This window comes from Chroicocephalus ridibundus, unplaced genomic scaffold (assembly GCF_963924245.1).
Source record: "Chroicocephalus ridibundus unplaced genomic scaffold, bChrRid1.1 SCAFFOLD_274, whole genome shotgun sequence".
Lineage (NCBI taxonomy): Eukaryota > Metazoa > Chordata > Aves > Charadriiformes > Laridae > Chroicocephalus > Chroicocephalus ridibundus.
Window position 1 is genome coordinate 39,102 of NW_026961262.1, and position 23,428 is coordinate 62,529.

The following is a 23,428-nucleotide window of genomic DNA, read 5'->3' on the forward strand; positions in this document are numbered from 1 at the left end:
TCATACTAACTCTTACCGTAATTTATCCAATCACAATACTTTGGAAGATGATTCACTTTTCAAATGGGTAGGTGAACTTTCCAGCAGTTTTTTAAGATATCTTTTCTCTATATGTGCTGTATTTTATTTCATTTTTTTGCCTATTCTTTGCAAGTTTTGGCTGAGTGGCAAGCCTCATGTGTTTTGTCAGTGAACAGCTGGAAAATGGAAACATTTGAAAAGTTTTCACGGTCAGATTTTGCAAAACTCTCGTTTTGCCCGGTGGAATTACTGTCTTTCTTGGTTCATTAGATCTTTAAAAACAGAGTTTCACATGACACTGAGGGCAGTTGCTTGTGTGTTCAGTGCAGACCAAGCAGCAGAACACATCTTAATAACAATGCAACATCTTGTTTTCCGGTGCGCCCTGGCTATGTATTTTTCTCCAAGTTCCCTTATTTTCATACTGCACAGAGGTCGACTTGTAGGGTTACATTAGGAACATTGCCGTTGCTTTAAGAGCTTTGTATTTCCTGGGGCTGCACGTTGTACCTCCTGCAAGCTTGGTACTTTGTAAAAGAACTGTATTTAACTGCCGTCTTACGCTCATTTCAATAGACACTATTAAAAGTATTGTGGGCAGATTGTTAGCTACCGCTGCCTCACCCTGTTGAGCGTGTTGGGGGGGTTAGTTCTCCTTTTCTCAAGGAGCTGTGTAGCAGTGGGCAGCTCTGAGAAGCCGTCCTAAGCCCTTCTCCGTAATGAATCACAGATAACAGGCAGGAGGAAAAAGGGCCTGGCAGAGGTGTTTCTTCCTCTATGTAATTAATTGCCCAGAGTGCTGTAGGTGTTCTTAATCTTTAACTGGAGTGTTCTTGAGGTTGTTCTGCATTATATCAGGAGTAAAAGAAGTACCCACAAAGCCTCAGAACTGGGGAGACTTCATTTGTTTTTTGAAGTTCCAACTGCCTTATCCTGAGGAGATTCAGTCACGCTCAGGTATTGGCCATCACTGTCTAATCTGTACTGAATGGGTCGTGTTCCATCTTCCTGATACAGATAGCGTTATCCTTCAACAGAAGTTCTTTTGTCATCATCATTTAAAGTGTGTTATCATTCAGCTGCCACCTTCCATCTTTGCTCCGAAGGAGTGCAGAACAGAGTTTGTCTTGTATTTACCTTTCGGGGTATTCATAAAAATTGCTGATTTACTCAAGAAGTAGAGTACTAGTCAGCATGAATAGTACTGGCAGGATATTGCTGCTAATAGGAGTTCAGTCTTGCAGCATGTACATTCTCGTAACCATTATGTGGAATACTTCAGTTAATACTTGATCCCCTGTATTGCAAAAAACCCTAGGTTCCGCTGAAGCAAGCGGTTTGGTTTGGTTTTGTTTTGTTTTTCAAAGCGCACAGCAATCTTGTTCTCTGGAGTAAAAAATTCTGGTATTTTACTTGTAATGGCACTCCTTGGCTTTCACAGGCTGTAAGGTTATTATGTGCAGGCTTCTTCTGCTGTGACTTTTACGTGTTCTGGTTTCTACCGTGAACAGCTTCCTTGAGGCTCCGAAAGAATGCCTCCACAGCTTCACTTCTGCAATTATAGGCTTTATCTAAATGCTCACGCAGATCACAACATTCCCAGTACATTAGTAAGGTGAAAATCAAAATTTCAGGGTAACTTAGACCTGGCGAATTCCACAGGCGAATTCCATGGACTGGTCGTTGGGACTATATGGCCTTCTCGGAGCTGTTCTTCAACTAGCTGATGAAGGTGGCGCAACGTTTCGCGTGACAAGGGCCACTGTTCCACCCAAACAGGGTTATTAGATTTCCAGGTTAAGTTTAAGGTGGCTTGCACCTCAGTGGCCCCTAAGACAAATGTGACCCAATCTGTATTCCCCATTGGCTCATACAGTCTCAGCCCCATAAAGTAATTGGCGTAGTTAACACAAAAGGACGGACTGAGGCAACACGATTTTCGGGCCCCTGGGTCTGAATTATGTGTTTGCTCTGTAAAGGCAAAGCATTCCCGCCAATGCCCATTAATGCCTTCCCCATTTGTACTAACGGCCAGTTCAGAGGCCATCTGTCTTTAGAGATGACTCTGACATCCGCTCTGGTGTCCGGAATACCGCTCATGCAAACAGGATCTTTCCTTGCATCGTTAATGTGCACTGCATCAACGGTCGGCCAGCACTGACGGATTGCATCCGTAGTATCTGTGGGTTCCTGGCTGAGCCAAAGCCTCGGTTCCCCCTTTGTGTTTGAACAACTTTCGGGGGACAGGCACCAAAATACAGCAATTGGGCTATCCTGGAGCCGCAGGGTATTGTGCAGAGGGGTGCTGGGGTCCATTTAGTCTCGCAGGGTATAACACAGAGTAATTTACCAGGGCATGCAATAACATATAGGAAAAAACCAAAAACATATCTCTATGGTACTGCTTTGAATCAGGTGTCCTATTTCTCTTTTTCTGCTGCTTTCTCGTAGCGCGTATGGCATACTTTTGTGCTAATGTGGCACATTCCCCGTCTAATTGTTCCTGTTTGGGTTTCTCTTTTTCTTTTTTTCTTTATTTTTCTTTTTTTTTTCTTTTTTTCTTTTTTTCTTTTCTTTTCTTTTTTCTTTTTTTTTGTTTTTTCTTTCTTTTTTTTTTATCACTTACAACTGACATAAAAGTTTGCCTTTGCAACAAGAGCTCACCCTGAAGTTCCTCATTTTCCTACAGAGCATCCTATAGATTTTGGCTCAGCTCCTTCTCCTGATCAACCATGATCTTATAGACAAACAACGAACAGCCAGCCATACGCCCTGCACGGGCGAGCCGTTCCCGAGAGCGTAAGCGTGTCGGCTGGTGAAAACTCCCCCAATATTTCAGGACTTCCATCGGTTCTACGGCCCACCCTGGTCTATCTACCTGGGGCAACCTTGTCCACCTTCGTGGCTCTGGCCCAAAGTTTAACCCCTCCTGCGTCCCACATTTTTATACTAAAAATAGCGATTGCACTGACACCATCGCAATTAACAGAGACCCATTTCAGTATCTTTTTTAAGGTCTGGAGGCTCGTATATACGTGATGTTTCCGCAAGAGTCCCTCCATTAGCCCTAGTCCCGATTTTTCTTCTGAAGATTTGTTACTCCCCATAGCTCCCCACAGCTCACCTCTCTTGACGAGATGATTGAAGCCGGCTCCTGCTTCCTTTCAGCAGCACTTAAGTTCTGTGGGGCTCGCCACTGGTCAAACCTCGTTAATCGCTCCGTCTCACACGGGGCACCATTTGTGGCAATTAGGCATGGACTCCGTTCGGTGCACAAACGAAATCGCTTTATTTTAGGCAGCAGCCTCCTTAAATACCCTCTGCAACAGAGCTAGCAATTTCCCACTGCTACATCCTTATCATGTGATTACACAGCACATAGCACACATACCACATACCATACATGGTGTAAACCAAGACAAGCTAGTCATCTTTAGCAACCCGGCTGGCCTTCAGCGCTCTCTCCTTTTCTTCCTCTTATCATGGCCCAGGTGCTGTGTAGCTAGGGCTTGTTTACTTATCCCATGGTTTGCCGCCAGTGAGAGCGATGAGAACTCCAGGGCTCGTTCCGGGTGCCGCGTCCGCAGGTCCTTCGGCATCCACAATTAGTAGCCACAACTTCAAAGACTCCATTGTCAATGGTGAGGAGGGTGAGTGTTCCACCACCCAGGTCAAACCCAGGATGTTCTTCTCGACCTCGCTCTTGTCCAGTCCATAAGCAATGGCAGCAGCCGTTGGCTCATTGATGATTCTCATCACATTCAGCCCAGCAAAGGTACCAGCATCCTTTGTAGCCTGACGCTGAGCATCATTGAAGTGGGCTGGCACAGTAACAACAGCATGGGTAACTTTCTTCCCCAGGTAAGCCTCTGCAGTTTCCTTCATCTTTGTCAGGACCATAGCAGAAATTTCTTCAAGAGCAAAGATTTTTGTCTGTCCACCTCCAACATCGACTTGAATATGGGGCTTGGCTTTCTGCTCAACAGCCTTGAATGGCAGGTACTCAATGTCCTGCTGCACGGAAGGGCCATTCCAGGTGCGGCCGATGAGCCGCTTGGCATCAAACACAGTGTTCTCGGGTTTGGATGTAAGCTGGTTCTTGGTGGTGTCCCCGATCAAGCGCTCCCCATCGGGCGTGAATGCCACGTAGGATAGGATGGCGTGATACGGTTCCCCTGGTCGTTGGAGATGATTTCCAGCCGGCCATTCTTGAAGATGCCCACACAGGCAGGAGTAGGTGGTGCCCAGGTCGATGCCCACCACCGTGCCCACATCCTCCTCCTCCTCCTTGTCGTCTGCCCACACGGCACCCAGCAGCAGCAGCACCAACAGGAGGTGCCTCATGCAGACCGCTTGCCCACACCATCCGCCACCGACCAACTGCAGGAGATGAGAACTAAGTGGCTTGCAAATAGGAGGAAAAGAACTTTTTCCTCTGATTCCCAGGGCAAGAGCCCAAACTCAGCATTGTCTTTGGGCTAAGAGATACTGCACAGGGGGTTGCACCTGGTCACAGAGGAGAGCAAAGCAGGAAGCAGGTTCAACCAGGAGCTAAGATTTTAACAGGACAGAAAGCTTCCTCGCTTTCTTTCTGAGGACTATGAAAAGTGGTGTCACCTAGACCGCTTCCTCCCATGCTCCCAACCTCCCTACGGTGTTTCTGCTTTCCATGGCTCCCCAGAGCACCTTCCTTCGCTGCAGCACCAGGACCCCTCAGAAGTAAACGCAGGGAGCAGCGCAGCACAGGTGAGACATGGCACGGCAGGAGCGACCCCAGACACTGAGGCTGGGCTCAGCCTAAGAGAGGGACTCATCACAGTGGTTAATTCTGCAGCAGTCACACTCTTCAGAGGGTAGGAGCAATTAAAGTTATTTTCGAGGAGGAACGGAGAAAAACGACTGTTTTAAGAAAAGAAGAGGAACGCTCCAGCAGCACTGGGACAACCAAAGAGGCCTCTTTTTAAGCCCCTTCCCTGCTGGTGTCCTGTAACGTCTCTTCGTCTCTTTTGTTTGCTTGGAACTGCCTTAGCTGGAAATGCTGCCTGGTCTCAACTCCGTTTGTGAACTGATTATGGTTGAGGGCTCTCTTATTCAGATCTGTAGAAACAGAGCTTATACTCAAGAAGATGGCTCATGGCATTATTTCCAATGAGAAAGAAATCAAAATAGAGTGCAAAGCTTTCTTCTCCCGTTTCATGTCACAAATTAACACGGTTTGTATCACTTAGGGGCAACTTTGAATTTAGAATTTAGGATAAATAGTACTCAACACGACGAGTGGCCTCAACGTTTCAGAGAACTTCCACACATTTGCACAGATTTACTGAGGTGTAACTAAACTGAAATCAAGTCCTAGTTTTTAAAGTAAGAAAGGCGCATTTTTGACTTTTTTTTGGTCTTTCTTTCTGAGACAAAGAGAGAAGGATTGGGGGGGCTGAAAACTACAAGGTTATTTCTATGTTTTGTCCTAGTTTCCTGTCATAACTGATTTTAAAGCTGTAAATTATTTTCTTTCTCAAAAATAGTTACTGGTAAACATCTTGGTACCATCCATGACAACGAATTTGCCAGCAGGGAAGGAGGTGGGTGGTGATTTTCGTGATTTTTGAGTGTATTCAGCAAAAATCCCGTGCTGGAATGGCTTCTGTGAGCCACCGGTCACCACTTTAGGCGCTCAGCATCACACCTCCCTTAAAATACCCCCAATTCTATTCAGATAACGCAGCAGGAATGGGTTTGGTGGTAATTAACACTATTGGTAACAGACTTGGTAAAGGTTCCAGGGGCCTGTTGGTGGAATTTATGGGAAATACTTAACCTGTTAATCACTTTGGAGTTGCGGTTTAAGTTCCTCCTAAACCCACGACCTGATTTGATTGTGCGACATTGTTTGGGGTATAAACTTAATCTAAGTGTTAAAAACGCGCAATTCAAAATACTTGAGGATGGCAAGAAAGGCTAAAGGATGGTCTTGGCGGAATGATTTACCTCTCGGGTGTTTTTTTTGATACCTTCCGGGCAGAATGGCCAGGGATTTGGGGGGTTTTGGCTGATGAAAGACTAAAATGTGCGCCCAGCCATTGGAAGAAGAGCAAACTCTGGGAAAAGGGGGGACAAGGGAACCCCTGTTGAGGAGTCAGCGTGTGGTTGGTGCAAGGCCCAGGCTGCGTAGGCCCTTGCAGCTGACGTTGACCTTGTCCCAGTGGCTCGGCCAGTCCTCAACGGCAGGTTTTTTGAGCCAAAGTTGGCTAGAAATGTGCCGAAATGCCCGGCGAAGCGCTGTCATGGAGCGTTGCCGGCCTCCTACGTTCTACACAACATTCTGAAGAACTTGGTGCTCGGTGGTGGTAGCTTTTGCATCTGGCTGATCTTCTTGGAGCTGAGCCGGGCTGGGCCGGGGCGCTCCGGAAGCTGAGGGGGCCGGGGGAGAACGGCAGCCGCCTAGAAATGAATGCGGGGCGGTCTGGGGGGAAAGCGTGGCTCGGCGGACGGGTGGTGGGTCGGGCCGGGCCTGCGGGGCTCCCGCGAGCACGTGGTGAGGCAGCTGGAGCGCGTCAAGGTGAGTGGGCGGCCCCGAGGGGTGGTGGGGTGGGGCGGGAGGGCCCTGAGTGGGGCTGGGGGCACAGGGGGCCTGAGGGGGGGCCTTGGCGGGTGTGAGGGGGGTGGCTGGGCCCGGCTCCCCGCGGGGTGCCTATGTCCTGGGGGGTTTGGGGTGCTATGGGGTGGCTGCGGTCCCTCAGTGTTGCCCAGGGGGGCTGCAGAGGGGCTGAGGCAGCAGAGGGGGGAGCTGGTGTGGGGCCTGCCAGGGAGAGCGGGACTCCTGCTGGCGGGGCTGGCAAAGGGGCTGGCGTGGCTGGTTTGGGGGCTGAGAAAGAGAGGGAGTTGTGTGGCTTTGGGCTGAGGAAGAGGGCTCGAGATGAAATCCGCGCCAGGCCCCTTCTCTCTGCGTGGAGGGTCCGTCCTGGCCCCGCTGCCGAGGGCAGAGGTGGGGTGGGGGTCCCCCAGCTCGTCCCCCTTGGCTGGGACGATCGTCAGCCAGATCGCGTCCTCCATCACGGCCTCCCTGCGCTTTGATGGGGCCCTCAGTGTCAACCTGGCGGAGTTCCAGACCAAGCTGGTGCCATACCCTCGCACCCACGTCCCATGGGCTGCCTACGCCCCCATCATCTCGGCCAAGAAGGCTTATCATGAGCAGCTGTTGGTGGCCGAGATCACCAACGCCTGCTTGGAGCCGGCCAACCAGATGGTGAAGTGTGACCCGCGGCACGGCAAGTACATGGCGTGCTGCCTGCTGTACCACGGGGACGTGGTGCCCAAGGATGTCAAGGCCGCCATCGCCACCATCAAAAGCAAGCGTAGCATCCAGTTTGTGGACTGGTGCCCCACCGGTTTCAAGGTGGGCATCAACTACCAGCCGCCGACGGTGGTGCCCGGGGGGCACCTGGCCAAGGTGCAGCGCGCTGTGTGTGTGCTGAGCAACACCACGGGCATTGCCGAGGCCTGGGCCCTCCTGGACCACAACTTTGACGTGATGTATGCCAAGAAATATTTGTTATTTTTTGGTGGTAGAAACGGGGCGGCCGCGCCGCTTCGTTTCTTCGGAATTCCACATTTTGGATAGATTTTGGGGGAGGAAAGCGCTTTCTGCTTAAAATAGAGAAATAATACAGTTTTTCTTTCAAGGTCTGGTTCTCCCAGTCGAACTAAAGTGTTTTTTTTCGGCTGTTTAGTTTTCAGAGTCCACCCGGGTGGGGTTGGGCTGGTAAAACGCGGTACCTCTGTCGCAAAAAACTCTAATTCTTTTGCCGCCCGCAGCTGTTTCAAGCTATTTTTCATCTGAGGATTCAAGAACACGCTGTCGCCCCCGCTCTAAAAAGAGAGGGAATAGGGGAAATTGCCCAAAAAACGTTCATCATATCTAACAACGTTTTTCCCTGATGGTCGTGTGCAGCGTTTAAGATGTGGACTGCAGCACCCTTTTGATAGAGATAAGGTTAGTTTTCACGTGTGGTTTTTTGTTTATTTATTAAATTTGGTTCATCAGTTTTAAAGTTCTTGCCCCGCTCTAGCTCTTTGCGCGATAATTCAATGATTTAAAACTCGTTCCGCTGGTTCTGGGGCAGCAGAATTGGGGTGGTTAAAGCTGTTGGGTGGCCATGAGGTGTCTCGATCATATGTAAAGTGCCCGTTGCGTGTTTATTTTATTAATTGGTGCTTATTTGCATAAATTAACGTGGCGGTTGGGAGGGAGCATGGAGGGTTCGATTAGTTGAAGGAAGGAAATGGGAAGAAAGGTGTCTTGTCTCTACTGACAGTATAAAAAAAGCTGATTTTTTTTGTTTCCGGGCCACCAAATTCATGAATGACTTTGTTTAATTTTTGTAGAATATTCACGTCCAGTAGAAAAAAAAAATCTATAGTTTGGTTCCGTTTTTCTCTTGAAAGGCCCAATGCTCAGGTCTGGGCCTCCACAAACTCCTTTCCCCAAAGCAGAAGGCGGGTGGGAACGTTCTCCTTTGGCTTCTCAAGGCTTGTATTTTTAAAAATAGACCTCAGAGTAACGTTTTTCTCTAGCCCTTAACGATTTCAAAGGGAAACCGGCTGCCTCCCGAAATCGAAGACGGGCCTCCCAGTGAGGCCGGAGTGAGCAGCAGCCCTGCCAGCTGGGAGGACTGGGAGTTTTTAACCAAAAAAACCTGGGGGCTGTTTCCTTTTCAAAAAAGGAAAGGAGGTGGGAAGTTGCAGCACTGAGTGATTTTTTAATTCCATAGAAAGGGATGAGTTTTGAGCAGTTTGGCTCCGGAGGCAGGGTGAGAGAGCGAGTGCCAGGAGGCAGCAGCGTGTTCACGCCTCCTCGCTGCCAAAGAGATGCCGAAACCGCAGGAATTTGGCAAAATAGTTGGCGTCCCAAATCCCTGCCACGGGTCTGGATTTAAACCCCCGCCGACCCCCGGAATGGCTGGGCATGGAGATTCCTGCTCCGCGCCTCGTTGCTGTTCCTGATTGATTCTAAAATATGCAAGTTTTGGTGCAAGAAGAGCGTTTGGTCCGGGTTCTCCGGTGCCAGGACGGCTCGCCGATGCTCCAGGCTGCTCTGGCTGGCGGCGAAGGCCTGCTTGGGCGAGACAGCGGTGGCTGGGATGGGCAGGTCCTGCCCCGCCATTCCCCCTCCGCCCACCCCTTCTCTCCCCGGCTCTGCATCCCCCGGCCCCCACGGCGGAGGAGCAGGCGAGGGGGGCATGTGGGGGTTACGCGGAGTTCCCCCAAAAGAGGCGGCTCACGGCCCCAAAATGTCTGGAAGTTGGGCGGGGAGTGTGGTGGTTAAAAACCGTTCAAACCTGCACAAAAGACGGCATGCTGGGATCCAGGCCCTCAACGCGCCGCATTCATCCCTGCAGTGTTTGCTCTTCTTTTTGGAGATGTACTGAGTATTTTGGGGTTGAGTAAGTGAGTATTTATTTTAGAAATGAGAAAGCCCGCAGGGTAAGACTATGGAGGAGGGAAATTTCAGACAATATATTAACAACAAGAACTTTTAAAATTATTCCTGTGTCTTTTTTTCTGCTTTTTTCTAGCAAAATGTTTTGAAATTTGATAGGCTTGTTTTACCGTCAGAAGACTTACAAAATTGAAACAAATGCATTCACCACCTCTGTCAAAACCTTAACTGCTTCTCTCTGTTCATGTGTCATATGCCATCAATTAACCTCAGGTGCTTGAGCTAATTAGAAGAAGGTAGCATTATTCTTTCTTTAGATGCATTGAAATACACACAAAGAATGCGAAAAGGTTCATGTCAAGCAGCCTGTTAAAAGTGGTGGTTGTTGTTGTTGTAGTTTTACATTTGGGCTACGTCGCCTACTAACCGCTAAAGGAACGTTCAAAACTTCACGTCATGAAAATGGTCCATAGTGACTCAGAGCAGTATTTCAGATTGCCAGTGAATGTTGCTGTGATGATCGTATTCTCAGCTGTGTGTTACCTAAAGCCAGACCTTATCTGCAGTAGTGACAATTGGGAAAAAACTTTTTTCTTTTTTTTTCCCCCTGCGTGGGGAACACCAATTGAAGGAAGTAACCTCAGAGTGCCAGGATATGTGTCAGGGAAGGGATTCCACTCTGGAGAGGGCAGCGGCATCCTGTCAACAGCAGCTGCCAGAGTTAGAGCTCGGTTTGCAGGCGAGTGTCTGCACTTCAGAGCTCGACCCACCGCTTGCTTTGTTTTCCACCGGAACACTTACGGTCACGTTAGCCTGTGAGGGAGGTGCCAGAAACGCGGGAAGGAGTGAAAGTCCCACTGGGGTCTCGTCGCTTCTCAAATGTCATTCCCCTGCAGTCACTCCCGAGGGAATGGCTCCCCTGCAAAGGATCCTCCTTCCCCCGGAGAAGACTTGCATGGACTGGCAGAAAGACAGGGAGCTGGAGCGGCACTCCACAGCCTGGGCAATACGTGCTTCCTCACCTGTGTGCTGCAGTGCCTGACGTACACCCCGCTCTGGCCAACTACCTGCTCTCTCGTGAGCACAGCCCACAGCGTGAGTACTTTTGGGACCATCTCCTTGCAAATCTCTTGGGCACTTCCCAAGGCTTCCCAGTCTCTGGGATTTGATTTGGGAGAAAAGCAGCCCTTCTTTGGAAAGCCCCGAAGCGGGTGTTCTTTGAACACTCAAGCCTAGAAACCGCTTCTCCCATCTTCAGGGTGGGTTCATCCCCAGAAAGGCGCCTCTTTCTCACCACGGGTCTCGTTCCCTATTTCTGCAAGTTAAACTCTTTTTGCGTATTGCACAGAAACCTTCTGTTAGTTCAGTGTCCCTCTGAAGAAGGTCTTCTATGCATTAAAATGTCCCGGGCTTGTTGGGACATTGGCAGCTCGCGAGAAGAGCAGTGGAGACTGTTCTTCTAACTTCAAGATCTCCATGAGGTTTCCCGTTGCTATGGATATTTTGCTGCCCTGAGAAGCTTGTTTCCCTCCTACCCTCCCTCCCTCCCTCCCTCCCTCCCTCCCTCCCTCTTCAGGTCGTCAGCAAGGTTTCTGCATGACGTGCATAATGGCGGGGCACGTGAAGCGGGTCCTGCCTTCCTCAGCCAGTGCCATCCAGCCTCGGTCTGTGGTCAGTGTCCCCAGACGTAAGGCATTTCAGGTGCAGAGAGAGGGTGTGGATGGAGGCTGAGGGCGTGGGATCTGCGGCCAAAGCAGCTTCCGCTGCTTCCCGCTCTCCCTCGGCACCGGCTGCGCTGCAGCTGCGCGGCTGCAGCAAGATTTGTGTAGGAAGAAGGCACCGGCAACATGGCCCGGGGACTGTGGGGGCCCGTGGCCGTGCCCTCCAGCAGGCTGGTGCCACCTGCAGTGGGGACAGGGAGAGGCAGCAGGAGAAGGGGCAGAAAGCAGCACGCAGAGATTGTGTTGTGGAAATGGGTTATTTTCCTCTCTGGGGAAGGGAGGGTTGCTGGAGCTCCGCTAGTGGCGCTGATGGCGTGGCCTCTTGCAGGGCTGGGGAGAGTCCGGAAGGCTGAGGGCCTTCCTCTTCTGGGGGCACCGGGGCCCCCCGGGCAAGTGGTTCCTACTCCAGCTGGGAGTGGAGGGGCTGCGGCTGCCGCCCTGGGCAGAGGGACCTGCCACCGTCGCCTCCCCTGGCTCCTCCTGACGGTGCCCCTGCTCCGCAGGGATGGGGGCAGACGGGGGGCAGCCGGGAGCCCTGTGCAGAGTGGCTTGTGATATGCTGGGGTGCTCCTCCACGCCGGAGTCCGCAGGGCTGCTGGAGGAGGCCAGCCGTGGGGCAGGAGTCTCCTCTGGGGAGCTGCTGGAGCTGGTGGGGCTGGGGCTGGTGGGGCTGGGGCTGGCCGCATGGCCGTTGTCCTCCTCCTCCCCAGCAGCAAGGGTGCGCAGCATCCTTCGGGCCTCCTCGCTGCACTGCTGCACGATGACATCGACGAGGCCATGGACCAGTGGCGCCGCATGTTCCTGCAGGCCAGCCTAAATCTGCTGGACCATGGCCTCCTCCTCCAGCCCGCAGAAGCACAGGGCCTGCAGGATCTGGCTTTCTGCTCCTGTTGCCAGCCACCACTGTTCCCGAAATACTGCCTCCAGCTCCCGGCGCAGACAGGGCAGCACGGGGTCGAGGAGATGCTTATTTCTCTGGGAAGGAGGCAGGAGGCCACCCACTGTAGCCCTGGGCGAAGTATGGGCGAAGTATGGGCGAAGTATGGGCGATGATCCAAGCACTCGGGATACTTCACAACCTGCAGAGAGACCAAGAGGGCTGAGAAACGATCCCCGGATTTTCCCTAAAGCAACATGTATGGCTTGGGCGGCAGGAAACTGTTCTCGGCCAAAGCAGCTCCATCACAGCAGAGTGCATGCTTGTCTTCCCACGGGAACTCTCCTCTCTCCAGGAGGGAACACACAAAACTCAACAGGAAAAGCTTGAGAAAGAGTGCACTGCTTTCCAGGAAGAGAAGGCTGCGCTCCAAGTCTGTACGCACCTTTCTGATCTTCCTGCAGGTGAAACGTCCAAACCTTTTCCGGCACAGTGTGAGAACCTTGGGCACACGATGGAATGTGAACCTCTTGGAGGCGGCAACCATCTTGTAACACCTTGAAAACAAGCACAGAGACACATGCCGGAAGGCGCCCGTGAAACGCACCCTTTTTTCCCCCCAGAAAGCCAGACAACCTTTCACGTCTCACACATCCTTACGCTATTTTAAGATTATTCAGTACCACCATACCATATTTTAAAAAAGGTGTGTCTCATTATTGTGCGTGCAACCTGCGGGAACAGCTAACTCATGCTCCATCGCATGCAAAACCTTAAGACAGGATCTAGTATTAACATGTCCTTAGTGATCGTCTTACTGGCTGCATTTAAAGCAGTTTGTGCCATCCAGCTGCTCAGGTCTCACAAAGTCCTCCGGAGCTGCGGTGACAGATGCGGCTGCCTGGAGGAGGGAGAAAGGAGAGCACTGAGCTGCGGGAAACGCCCTTGCCCAAAGGCTTACGCAGAATCTCCGGTAGCTGACGCTGAGGAGACCCACCGTGAACCCGCAAGCAGCATCCAGAAGGAGGCAGAAAGAGGGCAGTACTATGCTGAGCGTTTCCCTCCATTCCCAGGGATTCGCGGGGCCATCCAGAGCTACCTCCCGGTGGCACCGCTCAGTCCAGCTATCTATGGGGAGCAGGGTCACCCGTGGTGAAAACATTCTACATTCTAGGACTTTTGACCAATTAGGTACTTTTTCACCTGCTTGTTGGACTGCTTCTATGAACTGCTTCTCTTTGTTCCGTTCCCGCACCTTGTGCGGCACAGGGTCACGTGGCTGACAGGGCACCCGGCAGTCACGTTGCCTTCTGCCTGGCCAGCCTGCAGATGCCGCCTGTGCACCTGCCCACCTTCGCTGGCTGGGCTGGCTTTTGCGGAGCAGCTGCTGTCCTCTGGAGAGCCCTCCGTGCCCAGCGCCACGTCCTGCAGAGAGAGCTGTGAAAAGGTCCTGCCCTTTCCTCCTGCTCTGAAAGGAGCAGAACAGTGAGGAAACCCCAGAAGCTCTGGGAGGGGACAGCTAAGGACGTCCCAAAGGTTATCCTAGAGCGCTGCAAGGGCAGAAGGGCCAAAGGCGGACAGATGGGATGGACCTAGGTGGGCTGCTTTGAGAGGGCGCAGCGTCACGGCTCTGAAGGAAGCCGCAATGTGGGAGGGATGGTGACAGCGCTGGTAGAGGCTGCCCAGAGAGGTGGTGGAGTCTCCTTCTCTGGAGATCTTCCAAACCCGCCTGGACACAATGCTGTGCAACCTCCTGCAGGTGAACCTACGTTTTGTCAGGGAGGTTGGACTAGAGATGATCTCTAGCGGCCCCTTCCAACCCCTACCATTCTGTGATAGCGTGGGTCAGCTTCAGCAAAACGCTTTGCATGATCTCCCTCAATACTCTTTTAGCCAAGGTAGGGTATTACAGCCTGGATGGGCAGAGAAAGAGATGGGTAAAACAGCAGTTGCATGATCAGGCTGAGGGAGCAGTGGCAAAGGGCTCATCCCCTACCTTGAGACCACTGGGACATACTGGGGCGTTGGGGGGCTGCAGAGGGGACTCTGCTGGGCTCTGTGCAGTTTAACACCTGCACGCGTGACCCGGAGGAGGCAACTCTCCCGGCGTTTGTCGATGGCACTAAATGGGGAGGACCGTTCCTATGTCTTAGGGATGCCACTGAGGGGAAACCTGACAGGTGGGGTGACTGTCCTGTCAGGAGCTTCATCAGGTACAAGAAGGACAAAGGCCAGACGCTGCAGCTGGCCCAGCCTGGCAGCCTGCAGTTGCAGGGCCTGTGGACTTCCTGGCTGGGGAGTAGCTCTGCAGAGAAGGCCCTGGTGGTGCTGGGGGACAGAAGGCAAACCATGGTCCCACCATGCAAAGTGGTAGCAAAGTCGGCCAGCAGTGTCCTGGAGCACAGAAAGAGGAGCCTTGCCAAAAGAGTGAGGCGCACAATTGTCTCCCCCGGCTCACCACTCGTTAGACCACTGTCACATCCCACTCCCAGTAAAGAGGGGGGTAAGTGACTTCAGATTCGTAAATTCTCAACGGTGCGGACTAAGGTGAGATAAATCTCAAGGTCCATATAGAAACATTTATTGGCTTACCAAAATGGTTAGTATAGGTCTTAACAAGTCCACGATAATTGGTTAGGTATACAACAAATTATGGCAAGTGGTGAGGTGTGCATTGTGTTACTTAACAACAGGTATAGGACAACTTATGGTAAGTGGTACTTAAGGTCCCACTTAAGGTCGTCTAACCGTTACTTAACAATTCTAAGAGAAAAGAGAAACTGAGGGATAGAGAAAGGAAAAGATGGAGAAAAAGACAGAGATAAAGAGAGCGCCAGTCCTGGTTCCAGCGTCTTTTTCAAGGATTCTTCCCAGGCATAATCTTCTTTCTTGGGAAGAATCTTCCCAGGCACTATCTTCTTCTATTGTTTCTTCTTTGTTCCCCCTAGGGGCACTTATTTCCCCTTTTATGTTTGCTGAATTAGCATGGTCCACCCCCCCTTGCTGAGGACAGCCTCGTCTCAGGTTTCTCCCTTTTCCCAGGTGACGTATGCCATCATTTGGGTGGAGAGACGAGTGCCATACTCATACACGTTTAGCATGATCTCTATAATCTTCATTAGCATATGCAGGGGAGTGCGCTTTCATATGCATTTCGCGGATAATGAAGCAAAGGTCACTCATCGGACACAATGGCCTTGAGAACTGAGAACTAGCAAGCTCACCACACAAGTGGCAGAGCTATCCTGTCTTCACAAGACAGTTCTCCCACACTTTCAGGTGCCAGAAGTGTGAGCCTTATCAGTTCTTTGAAGGCCAGGCCTGCATTATTTATTTCCTTGCGAGTGTTTGAGGCATTCCATTGAAGGCTTGGAGGGCCTCCTGCCCCTCGTCAGGGAATTTACAGTCCGTCCCTTACAACCATCTGTACGCTACTGTGTTAATTGTTGGGCCTCCACCGGGGAAGGGAAGGAGGGAGGGAGCAGCTGGGTGGCTGCTGGGCTACTGGCCAGAGCAGAGAGAAGTCCCCAGAGCAAGGAAGATGGGTGTAAGTGGGAGCGAGTTCAGTGGAGAGTCCTTTGAATGCTCAGGGGCTGGGGCACTTGCCTGGGAGGAGAACTTGAGTGAAAGGGCCTTGTTGAAGCTGCAGAAAAGGTGGCCTTGGGAACCTCATAGTGACCTGCTAGTCCCTGTGGGGAGGTTTTCAGGAAGATGAAGCCAGTCTTCTAACGGTGGTGCTGGTGCTGGGCAGGAGAATAACGGAAAACAGTCAGCTGTTGGAATAAGGACCTTCTTAGGACACCGGGATGAGTGGAGGCGTGACACGCCCAAGGGAGGGGACACCATCGCGAGGGACCTGGGCAGGCTGCAGAAGTGGCTCCGTGCCAACCTCATGAGGTTCAACCAGGCGCTCAGCCTTGCTCTGTCTCCTTCCCTGGTCCCTTCTGGCCCTGGCTGGAAGCTCGGGTGCTCTCCACTGCCCCTGCAGGTAGGTGCCCTCCAGGCCTCTCATCCTCTGCTTCCTCCTCCAGGGACACCCACATCTTCCCCACATGGCTCCAAGTGCCCGCTCGTTCACTCTTGCCCCCAAAATCAGGTTCCTTTCCGTAGCGGCCATGGAAAAGGTCCCTCAGGTGGCCCCCCCACTTCCAGGACCAGGCTGGGCTGATCTCAGAGCCATGGCCAACTGTAAAACCCTTCTTCCCCGTTCCAGCTGTGAGCAATTAAAAAAGTCGACGCTCTTCTGACACATCTCTCCTATGTTTTTATTCAGCTCTTTCCTAATGATTCCAAAGAGGGTCTCCCCAGCCCAGGGAGCATTTCTTCAGTGCCGGGGTGGTGTTGAGCTGGTCCCCTCGGCCATTGGTTGGGCCAAACTCAGAGGTATTTGGGGTATTCCAGCACTGTCCAGGATTCCTCAGGACTCCACCTCATTTATTTGTGTTTTTGGGTCTCAGCAGTGGCTGTCCGAGCCCCTCGGTGGGCTCCTCGCCCAGGCTGGCCTCAGAGCTCACTTAGATGGGTGTTACGAAGGTCATGGCTTCGCTTCCTGGCTTGGCCTTCACCTTCTTCATCACTGCGCGTTCCGCAAGGATTTTCTCCACTGTTTCTCCTCCTGCTCCTTCTCCTCCTGCTCCTTCTTTTTCTGCTTGTCCTCCTTCTTCTCCTCCTTGTCTTCCTCTTCCTTGTCCTCCTCCAGAGCTCAGGGTTTTCGCTGCCTGCTCTGGGTTCTTCTTTGCTGCTCTGCCTTTGGACACGTGTTTGCCCTTTTGTTGGCCAGTCACAGCCTGCTCTTTGGCAGAGTCGTCCCCTGTCATCACCGACTGCTGCCTGGAAGGACACAAGGAGAGAGGTCTACCTGAGCACACGATGGCTTTGGGGTCGCATCCTGCTTCTCCCGTCATGAGCCACGTGTCTCTTGGCACAGCCACCGGCAGCTCAGGTGAGGAAACCCTCTGAGCTGGCACCCTCGGCTGACACACGGCTGCCCCCATGTGCCCAGGCCACGCTGGGGTTCTCCTGAAGGTCTGCAGAAGACCCATCCCAGTGAAATTGGGGGTCCCAGCAGCCCCCATCCCACCCCTCTGGGCGCTGCCCTCACCGCTGTTGGGTGGTGATGAACGATGAGCGTTCGGGACTGGGGAACGGGCTCTTGCTGGCTTGGAAAACCATAGAATCACAGAATGGTTTGGGATGGAGGAGACCTTTAAAGGTCCATCAAGCCCAACCCTCCCCTTCCCCCTTCAACGAACAGGGAGATCTTCAACCAGACCAGGATGCTCCAAGCCCCATCCAACCCGACCTTGAACCCTTCCCATCATAGATTCATGGAATGGTTTGAGGTTGGAAGGGACCTTTGAAGGTCCATCTAGTCCAATCCCCGCCACTGGCCAGGAGACCTTCTGCTAGATGAGGTTGGTCCCAACCCCGTCCAACCTGGCCTTGAACTCTTCCAAGTGAACTCTTCCTTGAACTCTGCCCAATGTCTGTGCCTTATCAACAGCCCTCCCTGTAGCGAGGTTGGCCTGGCTGATGTCAGAGAGAGTGGAGAGAAAGCAGAGCAGAAGTGCCGGCAGCTGGGCAGGGAGAGGGTGTGGATGGAGGCTGAGGGCGTGGGATCTGCGGCCAAAGCAGCTTCCCCTGCTGCCCGCTCTCCCTCGGCACCAGCTGCACTGCAGGTGCGCGGCTGCAGCAGGATTTGTGTAGGAAGAAGGCACCGGCAACGTGGCCCGGGGACTGTGTGGGTCCCATGGCCGTGCCCCCCAGCAAATAACAAGCTCTCTAAGGATGCTCTGATTCTGGACGCTGTCAAGGAGCTCAGGCTAGGAAAAGATTTGGAAAAGCCACATTTATAAAGAGCTAGTCCAGCATCAGAACCTATGTCTAAACAGAGAGCCAGTCTAATTAGCTGTTCTGTATCCTCAGTGTCAACATCTCAGCGTAAAGAGATGTGCCTCTGTTTAGCAGCTATTCTGTAGAAGTGTAAACAGCCCATTTGTGTTCTCTGAGAGATCTGGCTGTGAATAGATACAGAAGGGGCAACGCCTGTGCCGTAGGCGGTTCCTAAAAGGCAAAGAAAGCCTGTTTCTCTCTCTACGGATCCTATGATTTTTTTCTTAGGTGAAGGAGTTCAGGCTGGGAAGAGACCGTGGAAAGATTTCTTTAGAAAGCGCTATTCAGGCCTCAAAATCCCCGTGTCTCCAGACAGCGCGTGGAAGGCGCCCGCCTGCCGTACGGCTGCTGCACTGCGCGTGCGCAGACACCCCCCACCCCCCGGAACTCGCTCCCATTGCTGGGATCGCCACGGCGCCCTCCCATTGGTCGGGTCCCTGCGCGCCCTCCAATTGGTCGGATCGTCTCAGCGGGGGTGGGGCACAGCGGGGATTGACGGCAGCGACGGACCAGTGGAGCGGGGCTGCCCAAGGAGGAAGGGGCGGGCGGTGGGGCGGCGGCGGCCAATGGGTGCCCGTCGTGGCCGGGCCGGGGCGCTCCGGAAGCTGAGGGGGCCGGGGGAGAACGGCGGCCGCCTGGAAATGAATGCGGGGCGGTCTGGGGGGAAAGCGTGGCTCGGCGGACGGGTGGTGGGTCGGGCCGGGACTGCGGGGCTCCCGCGAGCACGTGGTGAGGCAGCTGGAGCGCGTCAAGGTGAGTGGGCGGCCCCGAGGGGTGGTGGGGTGGGGCGGGAGGGCCCTGAGTGGGGCTGGGGGCACGGGGGGCCTGAGGGGGGGCCTTGGCGGGTGTGAGGGGGGTGGCTGGGCCCGTCTCCCCGCGGGGTGCCTATGTCCTGGGGGGTTTGGGGTGCTGTGGGGTGGCTGCGCTCCCTCAGTGTTGGCCAGGGGGGCTGCAGAGGGGCTGAGGCAGCAGAGGGGGGAGCTGGTGTGGGGCCTGCCAGGGAGAGCGGGACTCCTGCTGGCGGGGCTGGCAAAGGGGCTGGCGTGGCTGGTTTGGGGGCTGAGAAAGAGAGGGAGTTGTGTGGCTTTGGGCTGAGGAAGAGGGCTCGAGATGAAATCCGCGCCAGGCCCCTTCTCTCTGCGGGGAGGGTCCGTCCTGGCCCCGCTGCCGAGGGCAGAGGTGGGGTGGGGGTCCCCCAGCTCGTCCCCCTTGGCTGGGACGATCATCAGCCAGATCGTGTCCTCCATCACGGCCTCCCTGCGCTTCGATGGGGCCCTCAGTGTCAACCTGGCGGAGTCCCAGACCAAGCTGGTGCCATACCCTCACACCCACGTCCCACTGGCTGCCTACGCCCCCGTCATCTCGGCCAAGGCGGCTTATCATGAGCAGCTGTTGGTGGCCGAGATCACCAAAGCCTGCTTGGAGCCGGCCAACCAGGTGGTGAAGTGTGACCCGCGGCATGGCAAGTACATGGCATGCTGCCTGCTGTACCGTGGGGACGTGGTGCCCAAGGATGTCAAGGCCGCCATCGCCACCATCAAAAGCAAGCGTAGCATCCAGTTTGTGGACTGGTGCCCCACCGGTTTCAAGGTGGGCATCAACTACCAGCCGCCCACGGTGGTGCCCGGGGGGCACCTGGGCAAGGTGCAGCGCGCTGTGTGTGTGCTGAGCAACACCACGGGCATTGCCGAGGCCTGGGCCCTCCTGGACCACAACTTTGACGTGATGTATGCCAAGCGGGTGTTCGTGCACTGGTACGTGGGGGAGGGCATGGAGGAGGGGGAGCTCTCAGAGGCCCGGGAGGACACGGCTGCCCTGGAGAAGGATTATGAGGAGCTGGGGGCGGATTCAGTGGAAGGGGAGAGAGAGGAGGAAGGGGAGGAATACTAAATGCTGGGTTCTTTCTGTCGCTGTAGCACATCCACAAAACGTCTGCTTCAAACACTTCAGCTTGCTTGTGCGCTGGGGGAGAGAATCCTCGTCAATTTGCCCCTTGGATATTTTACTGCCGCGTTTCCCTTATGAAGTGGCTCCTGGTTTTCCTGCCAGCAGATGCAGACTAAAACCGTGTCTCAACAGCGGATTTGGTTCACAGAAATATTTGTTATTTTTTGGTGGTAGAAACGGGGCGGCCGCGCCGCTTCGTTTCTTCGGAATTCCACATTTTGGATAGATTTTGGGGGAGGAAAGCGCTTTCTGCTTAAAATAGAGAAATAATACAGTTTTTCTTCCAAGGTCTGGTTCTCCCAGTCGAACTAAAGTGTTTTTTTTCGACTGTTTAGTTTTCAGAGTCCACCCGGGTGGGGTTGGGCTGGTAAAACGCAGTACCTCTGTCGCAAAAAACTCTAATTCTTTTGCCGCCCGCAGCTGTTTCAAGCTATTTTTCATCTGATTTACAGGCCCTTTGCAGCACAAAGAAGAGGCACCGCGTCATGCCCAAGGAAAATCCAAAGCCGGGGAGTCGAGAAGCGCAACAGCGATGGCAGCTCCTCCATCGATCCCGGTCCTTTCTGGTGCTGGGACGGCAGCGCCGGAGACCCGGGTTTTTTCCCCTGCGGCGAGTGTGGAAGGTCAGCTCTTCATTTTTCTTCTAAGTCCCGGCTGTTTTGAGGCTCGAAAACGACCCGGGGGGGCAGAGGGGGAGGGCAGCTTGAGGATTCCCCTTGCCCTGGCGCCGCTTGGCGGTTTTATTTGGCTTTCAACCCAAAAAAATCAGTGTTTTCAGAGTCGGGGAGGCCCCCTCCACCGAGCCCTGAGGTTCAGACCGGCCCCTCCTTGCGCAAGAATCACAGCGTTTCTCCATTTTGACCAAAAAACCCTCGAGCTTCGTAGGGATTTGCAGCCTGAGGCTTCCCCACTCCACTCACTCACGCCAAGCAAAATGCCTCGAGTTTCAATTCAACCTCGTTTTAAGCGATCGCACAATTAATTCTACTATTTTAATCCCCCACGATCTGCCTTGTTGAACCACCAACGTCCAAAATTCCGTCACACTATGCAGCAAAGCATAAGAATTCCCAAAAGTAGGAATAACGAAGCTTGGTCCAACAAATTTAAAAAAAAAAAAGAAAAGACTTAAAAATCCCTGTCTTTTCTAACTTTCAGGGTGTTTGAGAAGATCCAGGGGCGAAACGCCCACATAAAACTCCATCGCCCACAAGATGTTTAAAAGGTCCCCGGGAGCGTTTTTAAAGGGTGGCGAAGCCACAAACCCCCCGCATTCCGCTGACCTCCTCCCGTAACACCTGGGAACTGACACCAAACCAACCACGAGGCCAGTTTTTACCGTTTCTCTTAAAAAACCCCACCTTTTTCTCCGCATCTGGGCAGCGGCTGGGCTTTGAGGATTCGAGAACACGCTGTCGCCCCCGCTCTAAAAAGAGAGGGAATAGGGGAAATCGCCCCAAAACGTTCATCATATCTAACAACGTTTTTCCCTGATGGTCGTGTGCAGCGTTTAAGATGTGGACTGCAGCACCCTTTTGATAGAGATAAGGTTAGTTTTCACGTGTGGTTTTTCGTTTACTTATTAAATTTGGTTCATCAGTTTTAAAGTTCTTGCCCCACTCTAGCTCTTTGCGCGATAATTCAATGATTTAAAACTCGTTCCGCTGGTTCTGGGGCAGCAGAATTGGGGTGGTTAAAGCTGTTGGGTGGCCATGAGGTGTCTCGATCATATGTAAAGCACCCGTTGCGTGTTTATTTTATTAATTGGTGCTTATTTGCATAAATTAACGTGGCGGTTGGGAGGGAGCATGGAGGGTTCGATTAGTTGAAGGAAGGAAATGGGAAGAAAGGTGTCTTGTCTCTACTGACAGTATAAAAAAGGCTGATTTTTTTTGTTTCCGGGCCACCAGATTCATGAATGAGTTTAAGTTTTGCAGAATATTCACGTCCAGTAGAAAAAAAAAAATCTATAGTTTGGTTCCGTTTTTCTCCTGAAAGGCCCAATGCTCAGGTCTGGGCCTCCACAAACTCCTTTCCCCAAAGCAGAAGGCGGGTGGGAACGTTCTCCTTTGGCTTCTCAAGGCTTGTATTTTTAAAAATAGACCTCAGAGTAACGTTTTTCTCTAGCCCTTAACGATTCCAAAGGGAAACCGGCTGCCTCCCGAAATCGAAGACGGGCCTCCCAGTGAGGCCGGAGTCAGCGGCAGCCCTGCCAGCTGGGAGGACTGGGAGTTTTTAACCAAAAAAACCTGGGGGCTGTTTCCTTTTCAGAAAAGAAAAGGAGGTGGGAAGTTGCAGCGCTGAGTGATTTTTTAATTCCATAGAAAGGGATGAGTTTTGAGCAGTTTGGCTCCGGAGGCGGGGTGAGAGAGCAAGTGCCGGGAGGCGGCGGCACGTTCACGCCTCCTCGCTGCCAAAGCAATGCCAAAACCGCAGGAATTTGGCAAAATAGTTGGCGTCCCAAATCCCTGCCACGGGTCTGGATTTAAACCCCCGCCGACCCCCGGAATGGCTGGGCATGGAGATTCCTGCTCCGTGCCTCGTTGCTGTTCCTGATTGATTCTAAAAACTGCAAGTTTTGGTGCAAGAAGAGCGTTTGGTCCAGGTTCTCCGGCACCAGGACGGCTCTCTGATGCTCCAGGCCGCTCTGGCTGGTGGCGAAGGCCTGCTTGGGCGAGACTGCGGTGGCTGGGATGGGCAGGTCCTGCCAGCTCAGCCGCCCCGCCATTCCCCCTCCGCCCACCCCTTCTCTCCCCGGCTCTCCATCCCCCAGCCCCCACGGGGGAGGAGCAGGCGAGGGGGGCATGTGGGGGTTACGCGGAGTTCCCCCAAAAGAGGCGGCTCACGGCCCCAAAATGTCTGGAAGTTGGGCGGGGGGTGTGGTGGTTAAAAACCGTTCAAACCTGCACAAAAGACGGCATGCTGGGATCCAGGCCCTCAACGTGCCGCATTCATCCCTGCAGTGTTTGTTCTTCTTTTTGGAGATGTACTGAGTATTTTGGGGTTGAGTAAGTGAGTATTTATTTTAGAAATGAGAAAGCCCGCAGGGTAAGACTATGGAGGAGGGAAATTTCAGACAATATATTAACAACAAGAACTTTTAAAATTATTCCTGTGTCTTTTTTTCTGCTTTTTTCTAGCAAAATGTTTTGAAATTTGATAGGCTTGTGTTACCGTCAGAAGACTTACAAAATTGAAACAAATGCATTCACCACCTCTGTCAAAACCTTAACTGCTTCTCTCTGTTCATGTGTCATATGCCATCAATTAACCTCAGGTGCTTGAGCTAATTAGAAGAAGGTAGCATTATTCTTTCTTTAGATGCATTGAAATACACACAACGAATGCGGAAAGGTTCATGTCAAGCAGCCTGTTAAAAGTGGTGGTTGTTGTTGTTGTAGTTTTACATTTGGGCTACGTCGCCTACTAACCGCTAAAGGAACGTTCAAAACTTCACGTCATGAAAATTGTCCATAGTGACTCAGAGCAGTATTTCAGATTGCCAGTGAATGTTGCTGTGATGATCGTATT

The 23,428-nt window shown here is 52.7% G+C and overlaps 3 protein-coding genes across 3 annotated transcripts; 2 read left to right on the forward strand and 1 right to left on the reverse strand.

Moving 5' to 3' along the window:
• Window positions 1-2,733: 2,733 nt before the first annotated feature.
• Window positions 2,734-4,365, reverse strand: LOC134509154 (endoplasmic reticulum chaperone BiP-like). The gene is given in 4 exon segments (XM_063321637.1): window positions 2,734-3,699; window positions 3,702-4,173; window positions 4,176-4,247; window positions 4,249-4,365. Coding segments are annotated over 4 exon segments (822 nt in total). The 3' UTR covers window positions 2,734-3,538.
• Window positions 4,366-5,147: 782 nt separating this feature from the next.
• LOC134509155 (tubulin alpha chain-like) lies at window positions 5,148-7,642 on the forward strand. Its single transcript, XM_063321638.1, has 3 exons — window positions 5,148-5,234; window positions 5,317-5,339; window positions 7,048-7,642. Exons 1-3 carry the CDS (start codon window positions 5,148-5,150, stop codon window positions 7,640-7,642), a joined length of 705 nt encoding a protein of 234 aa, XP_063177708.1.
• Window positions 7,643-19,060: 11,418 nt separating this feature from the next.
• On the forward strand, window positions 19,061-19,840 carry LOC134509156 (tubulin alpha chain-like). The gene has a single exon (XM_063321639.1). The coding sequence runs from the start codon at window positions 19,061-19,063 to the stop codon at window positions 19,838-19,840; it is 780 nt and encodes a 259-aa protein (XP_063177709.1).
• Window positions 19,841-23,428: the final 3,588 nt, after the last annotated feature.